Source organism: Euleptes europaea, chromosome 19 (assembly GCF_029931775.1).
Source record: "Euleptes europaea isolate rEulEur1 chromosome 19, rEulEur1.hap1, whole genome shotgun sequence".
NCBI classification, from domain to species: domain Eukaryota; kingdom Metazoa; phylum Chordata; class Lepidosauria; order Squamata; family Sphaerodactylidae; genus Euleptes; species Euleptes europaea.
In genome coordinates, this window is record NC_079330.1 from 26,288,414 (window position 1) to 26,311,425 (window position 23,012).

At 49.9% G+C, this 23,012-nt stretch overlaps 1 protein-coding gene across 2 annotated transcripts in view; it reads right to left on the reverse strand.

The window, feature by feature from the left end:
* The window catches only part of CORO6 (coronin 6), a 30,789-nt gene extending 20,419 nt beyond the window's left edge, over positions 1–10,370 (reverse strand). For both annotated transcript variants that reach the window (XM_056864901.1, XM_056864903.1), the window contains exons 1-3: positions 10,152–10,370; positions 4,610–4,732; positions 767–896 (exon numbers count right to left, since the gene is read on the reverse strand). In XM_056864901.1, the coding sequence (XP_056720879.1) occupies positions 767–896; positions 4,610–4,732; positions 10,152–10,349 (451 nt within the window). In that variant the 5' untranslated portion in view covers positions 10,350–10,370. The remainder of the gene's footprint in view (positions 1–766; positions 897–4,609; positions 4,733–10,151) is intronic.
* Between the last annotated feature and the right edge of the window lie 12,642 nt (positions 10,371–23,012).

A 23,012-nucleotide genomic window follows, 5' to 3' on the forward strand; every position in this document is an offset into this window, starting at 1 on the left:
AAACACCCTGTGAGGTAGGTGGGGCTGAGAGGGCTCTAAGAGAACTGTGACTAGCCCAAGGTCACCCATCTGGCTTCATGTGTAGGAATGGGGAGACCAACTCGGTTCACCAGATTAGAGTCCCTGTTCTACAGCTAAGCCATTTGATTCAGAGTCTGACACTCTGAGTTGAAAGTGGTGACCCTCCCCCCATTTGTGACGCATTTTCGGAGCTTCTGAGAGCAGCGCAACAGGCAGAGATTCCACAGGTCAACATTCCTTAGCACATGGAGGAGAAAGGCTACACCTGTTGAATGCTTGCCTAGAACTCAGTTATGAAACCACAGGGCCTTTCAAAGGAATCCTGCCCAGGGTGAGGGGACTATCTTGACATGCTCAGAAGCTGCATCAAGTTCTACTTCAGCGTACAGACTAGGAACCACAAGTTTGCGCGCTCTCTCTATAGTCAACTCCCTGCTGGCAGAAAGCTAGCATACCAGGGAAACGGCTAGGCATGCTTCTCCCTGACATAGTAGCTTTCCACAGACAAAGAGAGTTGGGGCATTCTAATGCAACCTGCGTTTTGAAATGATTTCATCTCAAGATTCGCCTCCCGCCCTAGGATGGATACACTGGAGCTAAGCAAATATTCCAAAGAGCCCCCGAAACCCAAGTCTCAAGTTGTGGGTGACCCTGATGCTTTGGGAAAAAAGAACGGACGCAGGGGAAAAGAGAGTTGAGGGGCAGAGCTGGTCAGGTGGCCTGCCCCTCCCCCACCGGATCTTACCTGCGCTGAGTAGGATGTTGCGTGCTGTGGGGTGCCAGGTAATGATGCCCACGCGCTTGGAATGCCCTTCCAGTGTGACGATAGGCTCGGTCATGTTGCGCATCGGCACGTAATCCGGGATCTGCCAGACCTAGTGGGACAAAAGCCCTTTACACCAGAGAGCAGGTAGCCGGATGGGTACCCGGTTTGAATCCTGCTTACTGTGCCCAAAGCTGCCCAAATCCAAACGGTGTGATCAAACAGCATTATAAGGAAATTGAACGTGGCTGTATTTGCTTTCTTCCACGTGGGTGACTCTGTCCAGCACATACCTTAAAACAAGATGGAATTAATTATTTTGCAAAGATGGGTGAGAGAGGAGAAAGGAGAGCATGGAAGCATTTCTCATCAACCCTCATGAGAGCTAGAACTTGGCCTGCTTTTTTGGTTAAGGCGTGCCTCCTTTTCTGATTCTTAAGTAAAATTTATCCCTCAGCAGGATTTTTTGTTCTTTTGGTTCTGAAAGGAATTAAAACCATAGAATCATAGAGTTGGAAGGGACCACCAGGGTCATCTAGTCCAACCCCCTGCACAATGAAGGAAATTCACAACTACTCCCCCCAAACCCCAGTGACCACTACTCCATGTCCAGAAGATGGCCAAGATGCCCTCCCTCTCATCATTTATTATTTAATGCACAGATCCAGAACGTGCTAAAAAGCAAAGGGTTGTTATCCTGAGTGCAAACAGGATTTGGACAGCCAAAAGAACATAAGAGCTTGGGACTGGTTCTTCCAAGGCACCAGGGGAAGGCACCCATGGATCTTTCCCACACCTTCCTGTTTATTATCCTCAGCACCTGGTATTCAGCGGTAGGATAACTCTAATGGAGGCTTAGATAGCATTGATGGATCTCTCCTCCACCACAAATATATCTTATTTCCTTTTAAACCTGTTCATCACCACATACTGTGGCAGTGAGTTTCAGAGGTTAATTCTGCATTGTGCAAAGAAGCAGTTTCCTGAGTCAATCCTGAATCCACTGCCCTTCCTTTTCATTGGGAGTCTCATGTTTTAGCATTATGGAAGAGGAATAAAATGCTCTTCTCTAGCTCCACTTTCTCCACCCCATGTGGATCCCGGTGTAGATTCCTGCAGTCTATGCAACAAGGTATACAGAAATAGTTCTATTTTGCATCTCTGTGTATTTGATATATATTGAAAATACTCCTTTCTGTATAGTTCTGCCTCTTCCTGCAAAAAATTCGGAAAAGACGATGACCCAACAGGAGATGGATCAACTGTATAAAGGAAGCCGCGGCCCTCAGTTTGCAAGACCTGTGCAAGGCTGTTATCGATAGGACATTTGGGAGGTTATTAATTCACAGGGTCGCCATGAATTGGAAGCAACTTGACTGCACTTGAACACACGAACACATGAAGCTGCCTTCTACTGAATCAGACCCCCTTGGTCCATCAAAGTCAGTATTGTCTACTCAGACCGGCAGCGGCTCTCCAGGGTCTACAGGCAGGGGTCTTTCACATCGCCTACCTGCCTAGTCCCTTTAACTGGAGACGCCGGGGATTGAACCTGGGACCTTCTGCATGCCAAGCAGATGCTCTACCACTGAGCCATGGCCCCTCCCCTTAACTACATGTCACACAGAAAATGCTATGTCAAGTCCAAAATAGGATGATCCACCCCCCTGGGCTGATCCACCCCCTGCGGAAAGACTGTTTCAGCTTTGAACATTCATTTGCATTTTAAAATATTCCCAGCACAAAGAAAACCAGTCCAGCAGGGAGAAAGGTTTTATTCTGTTCTCCTTGTTTGCAGGTCTGGCTTTCTACTTGCGGGGAGACTGAAGCATCACATGCATGTGCAACCCATGTGCTGACTTTATGTTTATAAGAAAACCTGGTTTTGGAAGAGATGGCTTTAGGACTGCCAACTCTGGGTTGGGAAATTCCTGGAGATTTTGGGGGTGCAGTCTAGGGAAGAAGAAGAAGAGCTGGTTTTTATATGCCAACTTTCTCTACCACTTAAGGGAGACTCAAACCGGCCTACAATCACCTTCCCTTCCCCTCCCCACAACAGACACCCTGTGAGGTAGGTGGGGCTGAGAGAGCGTGACTAGCCCAAGGTCACCCAGCTGGCTTCGTGTGTAGGAGCAGGGAAACAAATCCAGCTCACCAGATTAGCCTCCGCCGCTCATGCGGAGGCGTGGGGGAATCAACCCCGGTTCTCCAGATCAGAGTCCACCACTCCAAACCACCGCTCTTAACCACTGGCTCACCAGGGTGGGGTTTGAGGAGGGGAGGGACCTCAGTGGGAAATCATGCCGTAGTGACCACCTTCCAAAGCAGCCATTTTCTCCAGGGGAACTGAACTCTGTCACCTGGAGATCAGTTGTAATTCCAGAAGGCCTCATCTGGAGGTTGGCAATCCTATATGGCCTGGAGAGGAGAAACCAGCAAGGCTAGGGCGGGCTGAATTGTTCTCCTGCCCATGGTTCCTCTGCTGTCAATCAGTGCTGGGACTGCACCGACTAGTCAATTGGGGATGGAGGAATGTGCCAATGAAGTCCCTGAAATGGGTCAAGTCGGGCTGGGGGACGGGACCCATCTGCTCTGTTCCCCTGGTATGCCTTTGCTCTTCCCACCTCCCCTAAATTACCACGGACTCTGTCCTTCTGGGTATGCTTCACTTGGCACCCTGAGCCCTAGAAAGGGAAAAGGAGGACTAGCCCAGGGGCGTTGCCCTTCCTCACTCAACCGCCCTCCCGCCCGCCCCGCAGCAGGCCAAGGCCGACTATTCTTAGGTGCCGAGCCTTTCCACTGTGCTATTCTTAGCCCAAAACGCTGCATCATACCTACACAAGCAGCCGCCAGCCCCCCGACACTCGCACGGCAGTTCGGCTATAAACAGACCACACGCTTTTTCCAGTCATTTAAAGGGGAATCTCGCTGGTGGGGCTTTGAAGGATGGGAGAGGGGAGAAGGAATCTGGGCTCTGGAGGCTTTGGGGGCTCGTGGCCAAATGTTTCACTAAAGTCAAGGACAAAAGTGCAGAACCTAAATTCCGCTGGTCTGAGTTCCCGGCTGTTATTTCTATGAAACGCTTTTCATTTGAAAGCCAGCCTGTCATGGTTAAGTGCTCCCTTTCGCGTCCTGTCACCTCCACGGCCTTCACGCGCACCAAAAGGCAGAGCAGACAGATTTAAAAACACAGGTGTATGGGGGCAGGTGTTTCTCCCTTATGATGTCCATAATGAAGAAGAAGAGGAGGAGGAGGAGTTGGTTTTTATATGCTGACTTTCTTTCCCACTTAAGGAAGAATTAAACCGGCTTACAATCACCTTTCCTTCCCCTCCCCACAACAGACACTCTGTGAGGTAGGTGGGGCTGAGAGAGTGTGACTAGCCCAAGGTCACCCAGCTGGCTTCATGCGGAGGAATGGGGAAACCAACCCGGTTCACCAGATTAGCGTCCGCCGCTCATGCGGAGGAGTGGGGAATCAACCCCGGTTCTCCAGATCAGAGTGAACCGCTCCAAACCACCGCTCTTAACCATTACACCATGCTGGCTCTCCTAAAAAGGCTAAACGTTGATCATTCCAGAAAGAATAAACCCCTGAGCAAGACTCCTCCCTCTGATCGCATCTCCTGCCTCCCCTCCCATTCACAGGCTCTCTGCCAGCATGCCACTCTCTTCCAAAAGCCTGGTCACCCGACGCCCTCATCTGAGCTCATGCACCTCGCCTCTGACTCCATTTCTCCTTCCCTCTAAACAAGAGGGATCTCCAAAGGCAGTCCTGGACGGTGCCACCTGATTTCCCCCAGTTCCGCTCTGCGAAACACCTACCATGACCGTCGTGTCCTCAGAAGCGCTCGCGATGACATTGTCGTTGTGGGGGCACCAGTCAATGTCCAGCACGGGGGCCGTATGCCCGGTCACCAAGGGAAAGTTCTTGTCCACACGTCCACTCTGAAAACACACCGGGAGAGTTTCCATTAAGGCGAGACACCCTCGAGTAGGTCAAGCCAGCCCGGGGGGCCCTGCCCCTTCGCCTAGGATGGTATGCCCGGAGACAATGTTGCTCAGCTTGGAAGAAGTATAAGCTTATTCACACCAGAGTATGGCAAGAGGTTGTTGGTGGGAAGGGCAATCAAGCCGCGGCCAACGTATGGCGACCCTGAAGTGTTTCCAAGGCAAGAGACTAATAGAGGTGGTTTGCCATTGCCTGCCTCTGCATGGACTTCACATGAAGCTGCCTCATACTGAATCAGACCCTTGTCAGTATTGTCTACTCAGACCAGCAGCGGCTCTCCAAGATCTCAGGCAGAGGTCTTTCACATCACCTACTTGCCTAGTCCCTTTAACTGGAGATGCCCGGGATTGAACCTGGGACCTTCTGCATGCCAAGCAGATGCTCTGCCACTGAGCCTCAGCCCCTTCCTTCCTTGGCGGTCTCCCATCCAAGTACTCACCAGGGCTGACCCTGCTTAGCTTCCGAGATCTGACAAGATCAGGCTAGCCTGGGCCATCCGGGTGAGGGCGCCGCAAGAGGTTACACACATGGATTGTAAGCGAGTGAAGAACCATTTTCCAACTGCTGTTTGTTTGAGTTAAGGCACTCTCATCAGCTTCAGAGGGGGTGTTCAGACCATAGCTTGCAAAACCCTCAGAGGGGCTGAGGCTTCACACCTTGTTCACATACACAAGAGAGTGAGGTGGCAAAGCCCAGAGGCAGGAGAAGAGATTGTGCACACTGTAGCCAGCAGACACCTGCTCTGAATATTCCTTTCCATTAAAAAATTCCCTGCAGAGAAATCTAGTCAAACATTAAAGGAGCTGTTCCCCCCTCCACTCACTTGGCTTGGTGTGCTGGTTTTCTATTTGCAAATACTTAACCTAGAATACTAGAAAAGATCTTTAAGGATAAGAAAGTGATGCAGGATACCAAGACCAAGATAATTCATACTATGGTATTCTTCATTACTATGTACAGATGTGAAAGTTAGACAGGAAGAAAATAGACTGATTTGAAAAATTGTGTTGGAGGAGAGTTCGGATACCACAGACTTCCAAAAGGACAAATACTTGGGTTCTAGACCAAATCGAGCCTTAGTTCTCCCCATAAGCTAAAATGACCAAACTGAGGCTACCATACTTTGGTCACATCATGAGAAGACAAGACTCACTGGAAAAGACAATAATGCTAGGAAAAGTTGAAGGCAGCAGGAAAAAAGGAAGACCCAACATGAGATGAACACAGGAAGCTGCCCAATACCGAATCAGACCATGGGTCCAGCAAAGTCAGTATTGTCTACTCACACTGGCAGCAGCTCTCCAGGGTCTCAGGCAGAGGTCTTTCGCATCACCTACTACCTAATCCTTTAAATGGAGGTGCCTGGGATTGAACATGGGACCTTCTGCATGCAAAGCAGATGCTCTACCACTGAACCACAGCTCAGTAAAGGCAGCCATGGCCTTCAGTTTGTAAGGCCATGGCTCATCAAGGGTGTTAATGATAGGACATTTTGCAGGCCATTCATTCAGAGGATCACCATAAATTGGAAATGACTTGACACACAGACCCGTAGTAGTAGTAGTAGTAGTAGTAGTAGTAGTAGTAAAAGAAGAAGAAGAAGAAGAAGAAGAGTTGGTTTTTATATGCCAACTTTCTCTACCACTTAAGGAAGAATCAAACCGGCTTACGATCACCTTCCCTTCTAGAGGAGAGTTCCAACTTGGGACTCTCCACATGCAGTCTTAAGTAGCACCCTCCCTTCTAAACCCTTGGGGCTCTCCAATCACACTTTCCTAAGTGTGTGAACCAAGCCTTCAATTCCCAGAGAGTCCCTGAAGGGTCTTCAGGCTGAGCTGGGTTTCTGCTGAGCCTCGCTGGCTTTCCCTGCAGCCACAGGGCCCTGATTCGTGTGGATGCCAGGATGCCTGGGTTCCAGCCCTGACGGTGACCTTGAACGGGGGTCATCCCCAGCTCCCTTCTCATGCGATGAATGTGCCGTTCGCAGTAAACAGCCCTGCTGGAAACTTGAGTCATGGAAAAAGTGACCCCCCCCCAGTCCAACTTCCTACCATCATTGCAATTGTTCCTGAGGTGAGTCACTCAGTATTGTGAGCCCTGCTCGTCTCCGCCCCGCCAACTGCTCCAGCCTGTCTCTCTGCAGTGGGGCAGCTTGGCAAGGATTTGGACACAGGCAAGACCTTTCATAAGAAAGGCCATGCTGGATCAGACCAAGGCCCATCAAGTCCAGCAGTCTGTCCACACAGGGGCCAACCAGGTGCCTCTAGGAAGCCCACAAACAAGGCGACTGCAGCAGCATTGTCCTGCCTGTGCTCCACAGCGCCTAATAGGCATGCTCCTCTGATCCTGGAGAGAATATGTATGCATCATGACTAGTACCCATTTTGACTAGTAGCCATGGATTGCCCTCTCCTCACTTCTTAAAGCCTTCCATGTTGGCAGCCATCACCACATCCTGGGACAGGGAGTTCCACAGTTTAACTTTCGAGGGATGGTGTGGGAGCACTGGGTGGCTGCTGGGCACCAGGAAGGAAAAAAGGAATATACAGGTTGAGCATCCCTTATCCGGAAGGCTTGGGTCCAGAAGTGGTCCGTATTTAGCATCTTTCCATCTATTGGAATATTTTGGAATTTTTGCATATACATAATGAGATATCTTGGGGATGGGACCCCAATTCATTTATGTTTTATATACAGTTTATGTGTCACTCTTTGCTTTAGCAGCTAAGAAAATCCGAGATAAAGCTGTTTCTAATCAAGGAACGTAACATATTTAAATACTAGTTTCTTTGGGTCAGACTGTTTTAAAGTTATTTTAATGTTATTTTCTGATATTTTATGTTATTTTAATGTTTTGTATGGTGAATTGTGATGGCCTTCGGCCACAGACAATAAACTTTATCACTATCACTATATACACTATACACACATAGCCTGAATGCAATTTTGAACAATATTTTAAAATAATTTTGTGTACACTGAACCAACAGAAAGCAAAAGTGTAACTATCTCACTAGAACATATGTATCAGCAGTTAAACAAGAGCATCAACAAACAAACTAACAATGGCAGGCTTTTAGTCTCCATCTATGATGCAGAGTCTGGTTTTTGGATCAGTCTGGATATGGGATGACTGAATAAGGGATACTCTACCTGTAATGGGATTCAAGAACCAAGGGGTGATATCCAGAAAAGATGCAGACAGGGCTATACCAACCACAGGGCTATACAATTCCTTGACTCGATGCTACTACCACTAATAATAATTATGGATAAACATCCAGTGGAGTACTGCCCTGACCTGGATAGCCCAGGCTCCCAATTGCATCAAATCTTGGAAGCTAAGCAAGGTTGGCCCTGATTAGTCCTTGGATGGGAAACCACCAATGAAGTCCAGGGTTGCTATGCAGAGGCAGGCAATGGCCAACCACTTCTGTTAGTCTTTTGCCTTGAAAATCTTATAAGAGATCGCCATAAGTCGGTTGCGACTTGGAAGCACTTTCCACCACCATACAGGGGGTGGGGGTCACCTTAGCCAACACCTGTGGTTTAAGTAACAGTAAGCAGTTGGCTCGAGGTTTTAACATGGAAGGGATTACAAGCTAAGGCAATCAATCCAAAAGAATCTCAATGAACTCAAGACTCAAAGAAATACATGCAAATTAAGTTCAAGGAATATCAATGTAATAAAAATGATAACTGGTACATGGGGAAGAAAATCCCGCATGTCTGAGTAGAATGCAGAGGATGATGGGACTTAGCTGGAAGATATAAAAACGGGCATTTAAGAATCAAAATTAACAGCAGTCTGAATGCAGAAGCACCTTTCCAGAACTCAGGAAGCCTCAGCCAATGTTGTGTATAATGTGCATCCATATAAGCAAACTCAAAAGCCTGTGAGAAAGATGTGCTGAACTCGGCTACCTGTGCAAATAAAAAAACATGTCCATGTTCTTCATTAGCACCACGTGTGCTGCTTCTGCCAGACATAAAATTAAGGGCTATGAAGAGTACTAAAACCCACCCTGTAACTACTTAGACACCCTGCTTGGATTCGCAGATTTCACTGGGCACTATTCGGATGTTTTCAAGCCTACCACCACAATCTGAAGGAATAGACTCCTGCTTCCCACCCCCCCAGGCATTTAGCCCAGAAGATGGCTCCCTACATTGACAGGGCCAATCTAACCATATGCATCCACGCCACAGTAACACCAAGGCTGGACTACTGTAATGCGCTTTACATGGGCCTGCCCTTGAGAACAACTGAGAAACTTTAGCTGGGACAGATGACGCAGTTCTACTGCTACTGGGAGCTATGGGCAAAGTATGCATGTTTCATCTGCTCTGCAGTCTTGACATTGGTTACTGATTCATTCCTGGGTTCAGTTCATTTTTAAAGTCCTTCATGGCCTAAGACCCTCTTCTGATACATTCCACTGCACCAGTTTTATTCGCCTGACCAAAAGTACAAAGGGGTAACAGAAAGAGCTACCCATACCGGAGCATTCTTTGTGGTGGCCCCCACCTTGCCTGAGAGGGTTAGGAAGGCTCCCGTGTTTCTGCTATTCTGCAAGCTATACAGAACAGAATTGTTCAGGAGGTCATTCTTATAATAGGGGATAGGTCAACGGGGCACCTTTATAAAGGGAATCGTTCACTGTTTAATGTATGTATTATCTTGTGTGCTCTGCGGTGTTTTTGAACGTTTAATTTTATGAAGGGAAAGAAGGTTGTTGTTTATTGCCTTGCTTGATCTAGGTATGATCTTATTTGTACTGCACTGATTTTGAATTGCTATTATCCAGTTTGCCACTACTGTTTTGTTTCTATCCCGTGGTTTATTCTAATTTCGCCAGCCATGTTAGAGTCTCAGAGAGAAAGGTGGTCTATAAGTACAGTAAATAAATAAATGATCTTTAAAAAAATTAAAACCTGAGCTTCCTCAAAATTCTGAACGTTCGCGTCAGACAGCTGTTTGCTGTTCTCGCACAAACTCCTGCCTAAAATTTGGTGCTGTTCTCTGGGTATCATCTGACAAGAAAGCAAGACAGGATTCCAAAAAGGGCTGCCAAAGCTATCCAGTGCAACGAAGCCCGCAAGGGAAGACTTGGGGTGTAGTTACCCAACAACAGTATAGTTTTATGCCATCTTTCAGCATCCTTGCCTCCTCCCCCCAAATCCTAGGATGCCCTTTGGTGAAGATGCTGAGGTCTCCAGGATTGTGGGCTGAGATTTCCAGCCGCTCATGTGGAGGAGTGGGGAATCAAACCCGGTTCTCCAGATTAGAGTCCGCCGCTCCAAACCACCGCTCTTAACCACTACACCACACTGGCTCTATCCCAACCCCCTTACCTTGACTAGAGGAATAACCATAAAGGCGCCCCCGCCTCCCGACTCCACAATGATGGCCAGGAACTTGGGGTTGACGGCACAGAAGGAGCTGTCCCACGTCACTTTGGACACTCGGATGTCTTCATACATCTGGTCCGCCTTGACCGGCTGTCCAAAGACATGCCGGAACTTGCTCTGGCGCACCACTCTGCGGCTCATGGCTGAGATGTTCTTTTGGGGGGCTGGGGAGTGGGGGACACAAAAAAAGAGACTGTTAGTGGGTGGGGCCCACACAATATATCTTCCCAAAAGTCCTACAAATGATGCAACATAACTTGCAATTTTAAACACACATACAGAGACACATGTATGTATTGCTATCAAGCCTTGACCTGGATAGCCCAGGCTGGCCTGATCTTGTCACATCTCAGAGGCTAAGCAGGTATACCCTGGCAAGTATTTAGAAGGGAGATCTCCAGGGAATACCAGGCTTGTGACATGGAGGAAGGTAATGGCAAACCACCCCTGAACATCTCTTGCCTTGAAAACCCCACTGGGGTCACCATAAGTCAGACATGACACATGAACACATGAAGCTGCCTTCTACTGAATCAGACCCTTGGTCCATCAAAGTCAGTATTGTCTACTCAGACCGGCAGCAGCTCTCCAGGGTCTCAGGCAGAGGTCTTTCACATTACCTATTCGCCTAGTCCCTTTAACTGGAGATGCCAGGGATTGAACCTGGGACCTTCTGCATGCCAAGCAGATGCTCTACCACTGAGCTACGGCCCTTCAAGTCAAGTCAAGCAGCTTCAGCCCAACTGAGGAGGGGGGAGAAAGGGAAGAGAAGGATATATTTCAACCTTTCCTTCCCAATTTTCTGTCCTTTCAAAACTTTTTGACCTGATGGCAAAAAAATTTTTTTGAGAGCCAGCAAGGTTTAGTGGTTAAGAGCAGTGGAATCTAATCTGGAGAACCGGGTCCGAGTCTCCTCTCCTCCACAGGAAGCCTGCTGGGTGATCTTGGGCCAGTCACAGAACTCTCTCAACCCACGCAGAGGCAGGCAATGGCAAACCACCTCCGAACATCTCTAGCCTAGAAAACCCTACAGGGTCACACATGATGGACCCTTGGTCCATCAAGGTCAGTATTGTCTACTCAGACCGGCAGCGGCTCTCCAGGGTCTCAGGCAGAGGTCTTTCACATCACCTACTTGCCTGGTCCCTTGAACTGGAGGTGCCAGGGGTTGAACCTGGGACCTTCTGCATGCCAAGCAGATGCTCTACCACTGAGCCACAGCCTCTCCCATCACCATAAGTCGCTGTGACTTGACAGTACTTTTTGCCACCACCATCAAGCACAGCCAACTTATGACGTCCCAAAGGCTTTTCAAGGCAAGAGACATTCAGCCGTTTGCCATTGCCTACCTCTGCATAGCAACCCTCAACTTCTTTGGGGGGGTCTCCCATCCAAGGACTAACTTGGGCCGATCCTGCTTAGCTTCCAAGATCTGAAGAGATCAGGCTAGCCTGGCCTATCCAGGTCAACCCATATTAAGCGTGCCTTTTTCTTTCCAGGCTATCCCAACGCCTGTGTCAGGAAAAAAGCAATCCTCTGTGACCTGAATCCACTCTGCAAAATGAAACCAATATTTATTTCGCACAGCTCCTTCTGCTTTGGGCAGCTGTGGGTGAAAGAAGGGCTCAAGTCCCTCCCACCCACCCGGTCCTTCGCTCAGTGACAAACTTTTAGATCATGTCATCTAGCTCCTTGGAGTGGGATCGGAATGCTGGGCTGGCAGCCAGTTGCCAAGCGAGCGCCGTGCACCGGAACTGCATAACATGAACGATGCTCATTATGAACAATGACAACTTGCATCAGCTGCCTAAGGCAGATTCGAGCCCCGCCAAGGCAAAAGGCAAAGCACAGGGCCAAGAACAAGAAGAGTTGGTTTTTATATGCCGACTTTTTCTACTACTTAAGGCAGAATCAAACCAGCTTACAATCACCTTCCCTTCCCCTCCCCACAACAGACACCCTGTGAGATAGGTGGGGCTGAGAGAGCTCGAAGAGAGCTGGCCCAAGGTCACCCAGCTGGTTTCATGTGTAGGAGTGGGGAAACAAACCCAGTACACCAGATTAGCCTCCGTCGCTTGTGTGGAGGAGCGGGGAATCAAACCCAGTCCTCCAGATTAGAGACCACCGCTCCAATCCACCGCTCTTAACCATCATACCACGCTGGCTCTCCAAGCCCCCCACTTGGAGGGAAAGGACCACAGCCGTTCCACATGGTTGTTTGCACACCCGCTTAACCTCGCTAGAAATGTGGACAGTGACCTCTTTGCCTGACAATAGCTCAAAAACATCATTTGCACATAACATAGGAACCTACTTGGCAAGGAGCATCAGTAGAGGCATTTTTAGAGCATCATATGCATTATCTCTGGAAAGCACACTACAAGTGGTAGGATCAAACTCAAGCCAGCCCTGGGAATTCCACTTCTGCATCTTCCGAGTGTTCCCCCCCGCCTTGGTAAATAGTTCCAGAGTCAGGAGTCCGTAGCAGCCAAATAAAACAGGGCTCCTGTGTCACCGAAAAGACTAACAAGCAGAAGCTTTGGTGAGCCAGAGTCGACTTCCGGCCTCTGATCTCTGAATCGCCAAAACAAATGTATCTTCTTTAAGCTGCCGCCGGAGCTCTGTTTTATTTTTCTACCCACTTTAATGCATGGGTTTGCCTTGGATTTGCTGTTCTGTAGATGCACATTTTCCCCATCCGAATTCTCAAAACTCAAAAATAAACCCGCATGCAGAGTTTTGAGAATTCAGATGGGGGAAATGTGCATATAGAAAGCAGCAAATCCAAGGCAAACTCTCCCATGCATAATGCATTTGTCAAGAGGAACAGATGACCCCCCCCCCAATCCAAATCAGATCCTCTTCTCCCATGGGGCTGCTATTTACAAATAAAATAAAAACTTGGGAGCTTGGTACAGGGACTTCTGGCGGGGAATGCCTCTTATTAGCCCCTGGAGGCTAATAAGCTTCCTCTCTCAGGCTGCCTGGTGAGTTCACGGTGGGGGTGAGATTTGCGTGTCCACCATGGTTGTGTTAGTCTGCTCCACACACAAAGGGAAGAGCTTTGCGGAGAGCATGTGTGTGGCACTGTTTTGCTCTCCAAGGTCACGCAGGGGCTGTGATCAAATCCTGTTTCCAGCAGCGGCCAGCCAGGGGCTGGCAGGAAGCCCCCAGGCAGGGCATGCATAGACTTTTTGTGCCCTCAGTATTTGGGACTCGGGGGTCTCAGAGCTATTTCACTCATGCAGGGAACAGCCTCGAGAAATCTCTCGCCACCCCTTCAAGCCATCAGAACTAGCCACCAGCGGCCTGGGGCGAAGACTGACTTCTGCCTGACCCGAACCTCCCTCCACTCATCACACATGAACACATGAAGCTGCCTTTTACTGAATCGGACCCTTGGTCCACAGAAGTCAGCGTTGTCTACTCAGACCGGCAGCGGCGGCTCTCCAGGGTCTTGCCCATCACCTCCTTGCCTGGTCCCTTGAACTGGAGACGCCGGAGATTGAACCTGGGACCTTCTGCGTGCCAAGCACAGGCTCTACCACTGAGCCACAGCCCCTCCCCACTATGTATAGGGACGGCCATTCCCCTGTAGCGGTAAACGGGTTCATGGGGGAAATAGAGACCCGAACCGTTATTTCAAGAAAACAGTTTATTCTGGCAGCTGCGACCCAGAGGCCCTGATGGGCAGAAATCTCTGAGTCCCGATCATACTGAGGAAGGGATATTTATCCAAATTCAAGATATGACAGCCATCAACATCCAGGGCATATCTGATTGTAATACAGACAGAGAGGCGGCAGGTTAGTAACAGTTTCACCCAGTTCTTGTTATGGTTCCCTGTAACCCTCCGAGACTCTTGCCCCAATGACTGGCACCCAGGCACACGGAGATACCCTGCCCAGCAACAAGCTATTCCCTGGCTGTCCTAACACATTCCAATACATTTCCAGAAAGGAAAAGAGACTGTCACAAAATATTGTCGAAGGCTTTCACGGTCAGAGCTCATTGGTTCTTGTAGGTTATCCGGGCTGCGTGACCGTGGCCTCGGTCTTTTCTTTCCTGACGTTTCCCCAGCAGCTGTGGCAGGCATCTTCAGAGGAGTCACACTGAAGGACAGCGTCTCTCAGTGTCAGAGTACTCTTCCTACACACTTGACACTGAGAGACGCTGTCCTTCAGTGTGACTCCTCCGAAGATGCTTGCCACAGCTGCTGGGGAAACGTCAGGAAAGAAAAGACCAAGACCCCGGTCACGCAGCCCGGATCACCGACAAGAACCAGATTGTCACAAATTGCAAAAACCAGCGGATCTTCCATAGCCAGGGGAAGCCGACCTCGCTGTCTCGCCCCCCCTCTCTCGTCCTCCGGGGCATTCCGCTCCAAAGCCGGCCGCCCCCCCCCCCAAAGCAGCCTCCCGCCCCCACTCCGCCGCCCGCCCCGCCTCGCCCGCCAGACGCGCATCCACACGTGCCCGGCGACCCCGGGTTTGACGCTCGGGGGGGGCGGCGGATCGCCTTCGCGTCTCCCCCCCCCTCCGCCGGCAGGGGGCGCGCTCCTGCAGGGGCGCCGCGCGGCTATAGAAGGCGAGGCGCGGCGCCGCGATGCCCGCCGAGGTCACTTTCCCAATATAGCCGCCTCCTGCAGCAGCAGCAGCAGCGGCGGCGGGGGCTGGGGAGGGGGCCCGGCGGCAGCCTGGACCCCGGGGGCGGCGGGGACCCCCGGCTCCCGGAGGGCCTTACCTGGAGGGGGGCCCCCTTGGCAGGCGCGGGGCCGGGCGGCTGGGTCCGTGGGGCTGGCACGCCGCGCCTGGCGCAGGCAGGGGCGGCTCTGCGGCGGGAGGAGCAGCTGCCGCCGCCTCCAGGGACGGAGGGGAGGGCAGGGGAGGAGGGAAGGGGCGACAGCTGCGAGGGGCCGGCCGGCCGGCCGCGCTGCCCCCACCTCCTGCAGCCTGGGACGCTCCCCGAGCCGGCGGAGGGAGGGAGGCAGGCAGGCAGGCGCGCCCCTGCAATGCAGCGCCTCCGGGGGCCGACGCCCTCCCTCCGCTCGGCTCCGGGCCGTGGCGCGCCCCCCCCCCAGGTAGACTGCCCCTGGACGGGGAGGCTCCGTTCGGCCGGCGGGCGTGAGCTCCAAGCTGGGAGCGCAGCTGGAGCCCAGGCCGAGCCGCTCAGCAGTTCGTTGCGGCGGGCCGGCGGCCCCCGGATGGCGGCGATCGAGCGTGGGGACCAGAGGGTATGACCCGTGGTTTGGTAAAAGAAACGATTCCGACAGGCAAGTGTTGGGGAAAGCGAAGGACGCGGTTTTGTTAAACAAAAAACGCACCCTTTCACCCAAGCGAAGTAGTCTTTTTAACAAAAATAACCTTTTATCCAGGCCGAGTCTGAAATAAGGATGAGTTGTCTCCTGGGAGGCAAGCAAGCCGCTTCTTCTCCGGCAGCCGTCCTGGTGCTCCAGACGCCCTCCTCCTGGCTGGCTCCTTATCTGAAGCCCTCCCCTTCTTTTAACAGAGAGTGAAAACGAACCTTTTCCCCCATCACCAGGTGCTCATCGCTTACAGCGCTGTGTGAAAGTTAACTCCCTAATGACCTGAGATTGCTCTCACATGGGGAAGGGCTGCATAGATCACCATCGACCTCCTCGTAATTACAATGGTCTTCCGCAGTTTCCACTACACAGAGTCAGCCTGGTATCTGACGGTGCCTTTCTGGTGTATAACTGATGTACACGTTTCAACCTGCCCGCCTTTCCCCACTTGGGTCCTCGTCCCTTTTCCTGCAAGTTGCCGCCTTTCGCCTTATGCTTCCCAAATAAATGGCTTCTTAGACAACTCTGTTTGGATGTTTTGCTGTTTGGGATTTGACAGGTGGACTCAGACCTTACAGCGGGGGAAGTGGGCAAAATCGGATGGGGGTGCAGAGGAGAACGCATGGAGCTGCCTTCTGCTGAGTCACGCCCTTGGTCGGGGCCGGATTTCGGTTTGATGAGGCCCTAAGCGATTGAAGGTCATGGGGCCCTTTACATGTCCAGCTGTCCTTTGTCAACAGCAAATTGTCGCTGTTTTTTGTGTTGAATATATGCTATATGGTAATTTATGGACCTAATAGGTATCTAAAGCCATTTGCACATAACAAAATATGTATTTTATCAAAGTAATTGTTGAACTGAAATACAATTAAGAAGTATAGTAATAGTGAATTATTAAGCTCTAACTTAAAATGGTTTTTTATTCATAACAAACTTAATAATGCAAACACATTGGCATTTGGCAAAAACAAAAGTTCCTTTAGAAACACAATTTACAAAGACTCATAATCTAGTCTCTAGAAACTTGCTATAGCATGAAATAACAATAGGTGTAAATATACATCATTTTTTTTCCTTTAAAATTTTTTGGGGGGCCCAAGAGAGTGGGGCCCTAAGCTATAGCTTGTTTAGCTTATACATAAATCCGGCACTGCCCTTGGTCCATTGAAGTCAGGATTGTCTACTCAGACCGGCTCTCCAGGGTCTCAGGCAGGGGTCTCTCCCCCGCCCTCCCTTCTGTAGCCCACACATGAAACTGCCTTATACTGAATCAGATCACTGGTCCATCAAGGTCAGTATTGTCTATTACAGAGCCCACTGAACCAGCTGCTGCCGCCCAACACATGAAGCTGCCTTGTACTGAATCAGACCTCCTTGGTGCATCGAAGTCAGTATTGCCTACTCAGACCGGCAGCGGCTCTCCAGGGTCTCAGGCGATGCTGGGGATTGAACCTGGGACCTTCTGGAGGCCAAGCGGATGCTCTACCCCTGAGCCACTGCCCCTCCCAAGAGCGACAAGGATGATCGGGGGCCTGGAGACCAAGCCCTATGAGGAAAGGCTGAGGGAGTTGGGAATGTTTAGTTTGGAGAAGAGGAGGTTGAGGGGGGACATGATAGCTCTCTTGAAGTATTTGAAGGGCTGTCACTTAGAGGAGGGCGGGGAGTTGTTTCTGATGGCAGCACAGGATGGGACTCACAATAATGGGTTTAAATTGCAGCGGAAAGGTACCGGCTGGATAGCAGGATTTTTTTTCCCGTAAGTGTAGTTCAACAGTGGAATCAGCTACCTCGGGAGGTGGTGGCTCCCTCTCGCTGGCAGTCTTTAAGCAGAGGCTGGACAAGCACGTGTCAGGGATGCTCTAGGCCAGTTTCCCAAACTTTTTCAGTCATGGAGCACTTCTCAGGAGAGAAATTCGTCACAGAGCACTAATTTCCACCCAGCAGCTATATACTAAACCGAATGACAGTAGTATTTTTCTTTCCAATCTCTTCATGGAGCACCAGGAGATGTTTGACGGAGCACCAACTGCTCCTTGGAGCAGTTTGGGATCCTATCCTCTAGGCTGATCCTGCATTAAGTAGGGGGTTGGACTAGATGGCCAGTATGGCTCCTTCCAACTCTATGATTCTAAGTTCACACGCCCACCCCAGCCAGTGCTCATTTTTATTTATGCCCCGCTTTTCTACCCAGTGGGGATCCAACGTAGCCTACCACGGTCTCTCCTTCTCTGTTTGATCCCCACAACATCCCTGTGAGGTAGGTTAGGCGAACAGTGCATGGCTGGGCCAAGGTCACCCAGCAAGCTTCCGTGGCAGTGAGGATTCGAACCTGCATCTTATAGTCCTGACCGCTGCACCACACTGGGTCTGCAGGCAAGGCCTTAGGCACATGTTTCCAACAGGGGTCATCTGCTAAAATTGAGGATTAGTTTATTGCCAGAATCATTGCTGATTCTGTTCAGAGGTGCAGGGAGCATTTCAAGGTGCAAGATGCCCTCAACCCAGGAAGCTGTCCAAGGATGACCCAAAAGGCAAACATAGTTTTGGCCTATTCAGCTCTGTTTGATCAGCCTGGTGAGAACTCTCCAAAGGTAGGGTTGTCAAGTGGGGACGGAGCCTGAGGAGGGCAGGGTTTGGGGAGGGGGGACTTCAATGCCATAGAGTCCAATTGCCAAAGCGGCCATTTTCTCCAGGCAAACTGATCTCTATTGGCTGGAGATCAGTTGTAATAGCAGGAGATCTCCAGTTAGTACCTGGTGGTTGGCAACCCTACCTGAGGGCCAAGGCAAAGAGAATTCCAGACAGCTCACTGCACATCCCGTGCTGTTTGGTGTATGTTCTTCTCCACCGTGCCATCTGGTTTCATAGCAAACGATGCCATGGTACTGGCTTCATTTGCATTGCATTAGATCGGGTAAGGTACCGTGATTCTTAGCAAGAAAGGTGGGCTGTAAATGAAGCAAGTAAATAAAAGGTTGTTCTGCTGTGGTTTTAGCAATGTTTTTGACAAGTGTTAGCCACACTAGGCTTGATGAGACAAGGTGAGTCAGAAATGCTTTAAAGCAATCAAATACTCATTAGACCCTTTCCATGAAGGAGCTCCGTGCCACATCCTTGAATGTCTCTGTCTTCACAAGCATGTCTCATGTTGGATTCTCACACTCACAATCAACCTTTGGGCCTGCCAGCGCACTAACCATTTGTGTGTGTGTAAAGTGGCATCAAGTCGCAGCCGACTTTTGGCGACCCCTTAGGGGTTTTATGGTAAGTGATTAAGCAGAGGTGGTTTGCCATTGCCTTCCCCTGCAAAGTCTTCCTTTGTGGTCTCTTTACAGAGATCCAACAAGATCAGGCAATACTATGCCATTCCACATCCTGCGCAAACTACACCTCAATACCAAATTGCTGAAGACGGCTGCAAGCCCAAAGCTACCCAGCTGCACCTTCACATTGAGCAACACTTTGCCTGTCTTCCATTGGGGCTAAAGTGGGCATTATGGCAGCGAGATCCCGGGTACAAGGTGAGCCATGCATAACTCTTCCCTGGCCTATTCTATCCTCATAATAAGTATAAGGGAGAGGTTAGCAGTGCATTCCTAAGGAGAGTTACTCCAGTCTAAACCCATTCATTTCAATGGGCTTAGACTGGAGTAACTCTCCTTAGGAATGACTGTAGGTCAACTTGTGGGCCTACTATTGTGAATGGTAGTTCTAATACATTTGTTTCCTGTGGGCTGCTGCAGTTCATCCCAAGTTGGGAGAGAGCCCTACAGTGGAAATAGGAATCTTCGCATCAGAACAGTGTCGCCATAAAATTTGGGAACATCCCAAGTATCCAGGGGGCCAGAGCACTCTGATCAACTCTGAAGAGACCACCAAGCGGCCCAGAGGTCTTGCTTGCTAACTGCTTACTGCTCTGAATCTAAAAATTAAAATACTGAAAGGGTAGCAAACTATATTAAGAATACATAAGAAGCTGCCTTACGCTGAACCAGACCATTGGTTCATCAAGGTCAGCATTGTCTTCTCAGACTGGCAGTGGCAGATCTCTAAGATCTCAGGTGGAGAATGGCTCTTTCTACGAGCCATTTCCATTTGCGGCGGAGGAAAGTGCCATCAAATTGCAGGCGACTTATGGCGAGCCCACAGCAATTTCAAGGCAAGAGATTAACAGAAGTGGTCGGCCACTGCCTGCCTCTGCATAGCAACCATGGGTTTTCCTTGATGGCCTCCTATCCAAGGACTAACTTCCAAGATCTGGCTAGCTTGGGCCAGCCAAGTCAGGGCACTGTTTCTGTCGCGGGTCAAATGTCCCCATTCCTTCTCAAGTCTAACTTCCAGCAGCATCAACCCACCCTCCACAGCTTTTACAATTTCCCTTGAACCCTGGCCGTGCACCCACAAACCCAGTGCCGATTAAGACAGGTACTCTCGATTCTCAAAATAAAAATTTATTCATCCAGTAACAAGAACATTGAATCTGCACCACTCAAGGGCGAGTGTTCACATTTAAAAACAGCTGAGGGTCATGTTGGTCTATGGTACAAGCCACTGTTGGGGGGGGGGCAAAAGTGAAGGGCATGGTGGGAAGGGATATGATCACAGGGGAGGAGTGTTTTTTTCTCCCCCACCCTTTGAGATGCGTAGCTCCCCCAGCTGTCTTTGGAGGGCTTCAGTTCTGCTAAACACATGACAGTAGACCCCATTCCCCAGCAGCGATCGAGTGGAGAGAGAGAGAGAGAGAGAGAGAGAGAGAGAGAGAGAGAGAGACGCACACAGACAGAGGCTGAGTCGGTTTGCTATGGCGCCCTTCCCCAACTTGAGATTCAGAAGTGTGTAAGAGACACACCTCGGTCGAAGAAAGAGCACCCCCACACACACACACAAGGCACCGAGGCCTGAAGCAGCACCAAGTATCCAGATTCCAATGGGATTGTGCTGCCCTCTCCGGGGTCCAACGTGAAGGCCACCCAAAAGAGAGCCAAACTAAAGAATACTCTATGCTGTTCTAATATTTAGACAAACTGGCAGCATATAATGTAAGCAGTACAAAAATCTATTAAGCCAAAATAATACTTATATTGCTATAAAAAATACACATACACTAACATACAGTATACTATCTACTACAACAATTCCTAAACTTGATACTTATTTCTTTGTTCTTTACAGTAAAGTGAAGTGAATTTCAAAATGATGAGAATGGAAGAGGCTTCACAAAAGAACGGCTTCATATGGGAGCCTCAGGTGAGTTCAATATACAAATACAGCAGTTTGAAGTTCCTATAACCTTCTTCTTTCTTTTTGCAGGAATATTATCCAAAGACAAGTCTCCAATACACTTGTCTTTGGATAATATTCCTGCAAAAAGAAAGAAGAAGGTTATAGGAACTTCAAACTGCTGTATTTGTATATTGAACTCACCTGAGGCTCGTTCTTTGTGAAGCCTTTTCCGTTCTCATCGTTGTGAAATTCATTTCACTTTACTGTAAAGAACAAATAAGTAACAAGTTTAGGAATTGTTGTAGTAGATAGTATAGTGTATGCTAGTGTGTATGTGTAATTTTATAGCAATATAAGTATTATTTTGGTTTAATGGATTTTTGTACTGTTTATATTATGTTGCTGCCAGTTTGTCTACACCCAAAAGAGAGCGTAATCTGTGCGGGAGAATCAAAGCCGGCTGGGCCTTCCTTTTCACTTGAAGGTAGCTAAGGCAGGTTCGATCACTCAACACAAGCTCAGGAGGCATTGCAGGAAGGGAAAACCCAGCCTTTCCCCCCCACCCCCGGGTACTGGCTACCGAGATGCTCAAGGCTGGCCTGGGAGCAAGTGCAAGGATGCTTTCACACATCTGAGGACCCCGTTTGGCTAGGCAAAGGTGGCATCTGGAAAGGACCAACCCAACGGCACCAAAGAGAACTCACCATTCGGCAGGGGTTGATTGGCACAGGGAGCGAAGGGCAGAGGAGCCCATTAGCCTGCTTTGAAAAAAAAGAATGGGTGAGCCATGCTGCCTCTAAAGGGGGGGGGGAGGGTGAAAAGAGGGAAACTGCTAAACGTCGAGAGACAGGGAAAGACAGCCATTTTGTCCAGGCGCACGACCCACAAGGATCACTTTCACACACTTCTGTGCAAGGCACAACACAGGTTTATAGTACAAGGCAAAAACCAATGGGAAGGGGGGGGTGAGAGCGGCTGAGATTTTGCCACGCTTTCCAACGTCCATGATGCAAGAGTTGGACCCCCCTCTTCTCGTAACAAGAGAAGAAGGGGGGAAATATGGTAATCCACAATGCAAGAGTTGGAAAATCCCCTTCTGGAAATGGAGTTTTGCAAAAGAATAGCAACTTTGAACATGGGCAGAGGTGGAGGGAGATGCCCTTTAAAACACCCATGATGCTTTGAGCGAATGGGGCAAGGGCTTGAGAAACAGGATACAGATCACACGATGCCCGTCAAGATCTGGAAGTCAGCAGAAGCTTACAACTTCTCCAAGCTGGATTTGTGATGCTCAGGAGATCCGAAGAGGGCTCAGAGGCATCAGCAGGTTCTGCTTGTTCCTGATCGGTGGCAGACGTCACGTTTGAGTTGCTGATCCTATTGCTGAGTGGTACTGAGGCCCAGTGTTCAATTTAAGAGGGGCGGGGAAAAGAGGTTAATGCTGCCCCTTCAACCCTAGCGGAGATAGAAGCAATAGGTTCTGCTTCCAGAAAGGGAAGTCTACAAAGAAAATGGATCCTGAGTGATTGACGAGCAAATGCCGGGTGTGCTGGAGAATGGAGGCCCTCATGGGGGTGGGGGTGCAATTCATAACGGGTGGTGCGAAGCCACCAGGACAGTCATGACTGAGACTTGACAGGCAAGTGGTGGTGGAGGAGGAGGAAATGCCAACCAGCTCCTCTGAAGGAAAGTCATTCAGAAAAGCCCTTTGCTAGAAGTCCCGTGTAATTCCCTCCAGAGTCCTCAGTTCAGAGTTGGCACAAGGGAAAACCCAGATGCTGCACCTGAAATCTGTTCCGCCCCCACCCCGAGTGCAAAGAGAAAAGGGATCACAGACCATAAGATCTCCCCCCACCAATGGATGCGGGGCAACAATGCATCACCCACACAATGCTCACAGAAGCCACCGTGGTCGCTTTGGACACAGTGGCAGAGAATGAAAGGAAGCACTGGCTTTGACCTATGTGGTTGGCACGGCAGAGGGTGCCTTGTCTATCCCCCATCACTCAAAACCGGATGTGCACCCTACAAGCAGAGACTGGGCCTTGCGACTTAGCTGGCCCTACGGAAAAGGTATTCTTGCTAATGCCAGCAAGAAAACAGTGCCAGGCAGATCAAGACAGCAGCTGGCGCGACAGGAGGGCAAGGGAGGTGGGCGAAGGATGACATGGCAAACCCCCCATTTCCTCACAACTGCGTTCCCTACACAAACCCACACACTTTTGCCTGAATCTAACCACAGGGGGCAAGAAGAAGGCTAGATAGTGTCGTGGGGA